General features: G+C 45.1%; 1 protein-coding gene across 1 annotated transcript; it reads left to right on the forward strand.

Annotated features, from left to right (window-relative positions):
* The first annotated feature begins 2,811 nt into the window (after window positions 1–2,811).
* Window positions 2,812–5,402, forward strand: egr2b (early growth response 2b). Its single transcript, XM_004570380.6, has 2 exons — window positions 2,812–3,165; window positions 3,469–5,402. Exons 1-2 carry the CDS (start codon window positions 3,000–3,002, stop codon window positions 4,641–4,643), a joined length of 1,341 nt encoding a protein of 446 aa, XP_004570437.1. The 5' UTR covers window positions 2,812–2,999; the 3' UTR covers window positions 4,644–5,402.
* Window positions 5,403–5,671: the final 269 nt, after the last annotated feature.

Genomic DNA, 5,671 nt, shown 5'->3' on the forward strand with positions numbered 1-5,671 from the left:
CTGGCAGTCTGGCAGTGCTGACTTTCCAATACTTGGCCCAGTCAAAATGTGAGACGAGAGATCAAATGCTGTGCTGTCCATCATAAAATGTCTCATCTGGTCACTACATTAAAATACATGAAAGGTTGCTACTGCCACAAATTTCAGTCAAATCTGCTTAATGCTAACATCGATTGACATTGTAGTTCAGAGAAAAACAAAAAATCAATTCCTGATTTGGAAAACACTTTTAACGATCTGTTGGAAATACCAAAACCATCTTCTTCTAACAGCATCTTGAAAACTCATGGGAGTGTGATATGGTAAACATCTCGAGTTAGCACAGTATGTCACCGCTCACTTTTGACATCACCATATAACAGTTATTGTAACCTACCACCTACCCAGCAGGGAAAATCCCTGTACTGTCCCTCGAATACTCTCTGTATATGAATATGTGCCTGTGGTTGTCAGTGTCTGCTGCTTGATTAGACTGGAGGATATATTCATTTGGATAAAACATGACATTATGACCTGTGTGGCCTACTGTACAAAACATATGTGGTCTCTCGGTGACTTTGACAACTGCTTTTATTTATGAGATTTGAGCTTGTGGACCGTATACCTTTCTGATTATATCATACTGTCATTATCTTCCTGTTAGATAACTTATAGACTTTACCACTCAGGTTATATCACTGTCACAAGTTTAATATGCAAGAATATACAATAATTTCCTTGTCTGTTTAACTGTCACAGTCATCAATACAAAGCCCACACTGGATACAGTTTGCTTTTGTAGCCCACATATTTTCTCTGTGTGGGAGTTGGGTGTGTGCATGCAAATATATGGCTGTTTAAAGTGTGTGAGTGGGGTGGAGAGAGACGATGAGTGTGCAGCTGTGAGAACGATAATATGGTTGGAATTGAAAACCTGACAGAGACAGTGGCTGGGACACATACAGTGCTGACTTTGAATAACCATATATGGAGAACTGAAACGCTTATTAAGGATTTTCAATGGCCTATATCTGAAGTCATATTAGACAACAGGCAAAAGCCAGTATGACAAAGCCTAGCAGCAGGCTGGACAGTACATTCATTTATAACTCCCAGTGTAAGCGGTGCCAGCAGCAGTTGAAAAATATGAAAACTGTAGTAGCAGCAACAGTGATGATGACGGGGGCACTGAGTGAAACAGCATTAGTAGGTCAAGTAAGTCGGGTGAGATCATTAATTATCACTGACTCCATCAGTTTATACTTTTAAAACATAGCCCTACTGCACCAGTGGGCCAGCTCCTGTTTCTGTGTGTGTTTGTGTGTGAATACAGCATAGAGGCCTCTAACTCTGGCACTTTTATTCTTATTTATTTATTTTCTCCCTCATTAGCTTCTCTGTACCAACTCCCTGGTTAAATTCCCTCTCCTAACATACATGAGATTTGTTGTTTTGACTACCTGTTGGAATGATTTCATAGTGGTGTTAAGCATTATTATTGTGAGTGTACATCACTCTTTATCCAATATTAGCAGTGAGATATGGATCAATGATCTGGTAAGCTCATCATCAGCCTCTTTGTTGGTTTCCAGCAGGGTCAGTTCAAGGTTTCTTTGAGATGATTACAGAATATTTTCAAGCGTCTCACAGCCTGAGGTCACTGCCAGGCCTATATTTGGATCACAGCAAGACAGTAGTGACTGTGCAATGTATCTGTACAATGCAACACACACAGTGGAAAGTTTATTCCACTAAAGGTGCCCGATATTTTCTGCGTTCTGTCTGTCAACTTTCTCCACCCACGAAGGGACTTTACAAGATCAGAACAGGTCTGTGAATTCTGTGCGCGTGTGTGCGAGAGAGAGGAAGAGCCAGAGAAGGCACACTTCCTAAAGAGGCCACAGGAGGGCATGCAGTTTTCACGAGTACTAATAAACACACTCTGTGTCGTCCCAGTTGTTTAAACTAAATTTTGGCCCAATTGCTATTTTCATTGAAAAATGGCGCTATGCTGATAAAAATGCAAGAGTATGTATGTGTACCACTGTAAACTCGTGGTCCGTGTGTGTGGTTATTTCACAAAACCTATAACCGCTGCCTCTATAAATATTGGCTTCCTTTTCCTTTTCTATAAATATCTCTCAATTACTATAGTTAACTCCTCGGTGAACTAAATCGAGTCTTTCCTAGAGCATAGTCAAATGAGAGCGTCAGAAATTTCCGTGCCCATGCAGCCCGTCTACCAAAGAAGTAAATTCCACCCCTCTGTCCGTCTCATTTGTTTGTGGTTATGCCTCAGTGTCTTTCTCCCTCTTTCACTCTCATAATGCTCAGCTCGGTAAAACTCGTCACTTTCCGATGATCGTTTTCCGGAATCTAACCCAAATATGGAACATGGAGGGTGGGCCCATTCGTGCCGGATTCAACCTTATATGGGTTACGCCTGAGACCGGAATTCCTCCTCTTTTGATCGCAGAGCGCTATTAAACAGCATATGCGCGAGAATAAACGTGTAAACGATGATAAGACAGGTGCATCAGTGAGGGCTGCATGCGCTTTTTATTGTGTGCTCTTGCTGTCAGGTTCTGCGCAGGTTGTTGCAATTTTGCAGCAGGTGGAAAAAGTCGCTCTTATCTATCCTGGAGCAACGGGCTCTCCATTGACAAGAGATTCCCTTTGAAAGCGTCATGGAGCCTTCCGGCCAATCAGCTTCTTCGTTCTTCTTCGACTACCCCTCCCACTTCCATATTTGGTTAATGACGTTTTGAAAAGGTTCCCCATATATACATACTAGTGTTAGGGCCCCCGTTCCCGTTACTTTACACCCTTTTAACTCGATCATCAGAGCATATGAAGAACACGGAGCTCATCCTTTAACACACGCTGACTGACAGAGACATGCAGTGGTGACCCCCTGCGTGGCTGGGTTACATATCCCCTATTTGTGATAAGCTTTGAGGTAAAGAACAGAAAGAACAGGACAGAGGGCAAGGAGACGCGCTAACTTCGATCCTTCTACAATGACGGCTAAAACTCTGGAGAAAGTGCCGGTGAATCTCGGAGGGTTCGCGCATGCCGAGAGCGTCTACTCCATGGATGACATTGCTACCAGTTTGCCGACCTCTGTGGCGATCTTCCCCAACAACGACTTGGGCGCGCATTACGACCAGATTAATGTGGCAGCAGGTAAGAAAACAGTGTGTGTGTGTGTGTGTGTGTGAGAAACATTTTATACATCCAACATCCAAAAACAAAACAATAAAAAACTGCTTTTTTTTCAACATTTCGCAAATGACTGCAAGAAAGAATAACACGGACACATTTCTGTTAAATTTTGGAGTGCTGTACTTAAGAAGTTTGGGATGGTAGGAGCGCAGTCCGTGCGTAACGGAACACAGATGCACCTGCTCTCTGTCACTTAAAGCCCACTTTCCGGTCTAGTGTGAAGAGGTTAATGAATCATGCTTTCTGATTTGTTTCCCCCCGCAGATGGCTTGATGGGCGCAGACATGAGTGCAGAAAAACGCTCCTTGGACCTCTCTTCATATTCCAGCAGCTTCTCGCAGCCTGCAGCCCATCGCAACCAGACCTTCACCTACATGGGGAAGTTCTCCATCGACTCTCAATATCCAGGTAACTGGAACCCCGAGGGAGTGATCAACATCGTCTCGGGGATCTTCAACGTGGCCCAGCCACCTCCTCCTCCTCCTCCTCCCTGCTCTTCAGCGTCCTCCTCCCCGGCTTCTTCAGGATCTCCCAATCACTTCTCCAGTGGTAATTTGAGTTGCACCATGGCGGCTCAGAGCCAGGCAGAGCTAGAGCACCACCACCACTTGTACTCACCCCCGCCTCCTTACTCCACCTCCGGCTGTGGGGAGGTATACCAGGACCCCTCTGCATTTTTGTCCACCTCTACCTGCCCCATCGCCTCTTACCCTCCACCCTCCTACTCGTCACCCAAGCAGCCCGGAAGCTCAGACGCACCAGGGCTTTTCCCCATCATCCCCGACTATTCGGGCTTCTTCCAGCCGACTTGCCAGCGGGACATGCACACGGCAGGCATCCAGGATCGGAAACCGTTTGGCTCTTGTCCTCTTGATACCTTCCGTGTCCCTCCACCTCTGACCCCCCTGAACACTATCAGGAACTTTACTCTGGGGGCTCCGGGTAGTGGTGCCTCCGAGGGAGGGGCGCCGCGGCTCCCCTCTGCGTACAGCCCACAGAATCTGCCCCTGCGGCCAATCCTGCGACCCAGAAAGTACCCGAACAGACCCAGCAAGACACCAATCCATGAGCGGCCGTACCCCTGTCCAGCGGAGGGCTGCGACCGGCGTTTCTCGCGATCGGATGAACTGACCAGACACATCCGCATCCACACTGGACACAAGCCCTTCCAGTGTCGGATCTGCATGCGTAACTTCAGCCGCAGCGACCACCTCACCACTCACATCCGTACGCACACGGGAGAGAAGCCGTTCGCCTGCGACTTCTGCGGCCGCAAGTTTGCTCGGAGCGACGAGAGAAAGAGACATACAAAAATTCACCTGAGACAGAAAGAGAGGAAGTCCTCCACTGTCTCCTCTTCCTCCTCTTCCTCATCCAGCAGCTCCGGACTGGACCGGTTATCAGGCGGCATCAGCGCAGCCAACGGGATCTGTTCGTAGGTTTCCGTGGAAAGCTTTGCTGTGTGAACTAAAACTAAACTAAGAAGAAAACCTAAAAAAGAAGGGTACGATCAGAACAGTTCTTCAGCTATTGTGAACTGAAGACCGCGGTCCAATCACCAGGATGGGAATAAACAAGAACTTTTGTGCAGTAGTGCGCAGATACGCACATTCTCCCATTCCTGCCGCAGAACTGAGTGAAAGACTGACACGAATGCACTTTGACTGCACAGTCTATTGAAAATACAAATAAAAAAGCCAATACAATTCATACAAAATTAATAGATAATTTGTAATGTGAAAGGGACTTTATGAAATAAAATCTAGCCAACACTTAACTAAGAGCCCAGCTTTTGTGCGCGAATGTGAAATAACTGCAATAACGTTTCCAAGAAATTAAACAATTTTAAGTTATTAAATTGACAATGAATTCATCTTAACATGTTTGTGGAACTCTTAATTTTCCCTTTAGTGCCTTGCTGTGTGTCTTTTTGTACACATACTGATTCAAGGACGCTTCTATCGCAATGTATATTTGTCCTTTCATATGTAAAGTTGGAAGACATTCTATTTTTGTACGCATTTTGTCTCGTGTAACTCCATTTGTTCAGCAGTTGTGGTTAATGTTTAAACCATGTTGGAGTGTAAATGTTTGACTCATAGCGACTTGACCATTTTGATTTGATTTGATTTTTTGTTGTTGTCGCTGTTGTTGTTGTGATGTGTGTTTTGAGACTTATTAAATGGATCAGAATGATAAACACATCCGGTAGAGTCCGATTGGTTCATTGCTCTAATCTGCAGCACCCGAAAGCTGCTTTTATGAGACCTACCGGGTCACTGCGCTGAAAGTAGTGAACGATACTTTTTATTTGCATTCTAAAAAGATCTGTTGACGCTGGAAATTTTAACGGGTAAATCCCACGTTGCGTCACCAATGGCATCTCTGACTCAGACTTTTGCCCACTCAGTTTTTATTTAGGTGTCACATCAGGTTACAAACAGGCTATCATATGCAAATGATTTGT

Source organism: Maylandia zebra, linkage group LG8 (assembly GCF_041146795.1).
Source record: "Maylandia zebra isolate NMK-2024a linkage group LG8, Mzebra_GT3a, whole genome shotgun sequence".
NCBI classification, from domain to species: domain Eukaryota; kingdom Metazoa; phylum Chordata; class Actinopteri; order Cichliformes; family Cichlidae; genus Maylandia; species Maylandia zebra.

Excerpts from the sequence above, each read along its gene's own strand:
- egr2b (XM_004570380.6), top strand. The coding sequence starts at position 3,000 with ATGACGGCTAAAACTCTGGAGAAAGTGCCGGTGAATCTCGGAGGGTTC. Across the intron at positions 3,166-3,468 it reads CCAGATTAATGTGGCAGCAG|ATGGCTTGATGGGCGCAGAC; the intron begins GTAAGAAAACAG and ends TTCCCCCCGCAG.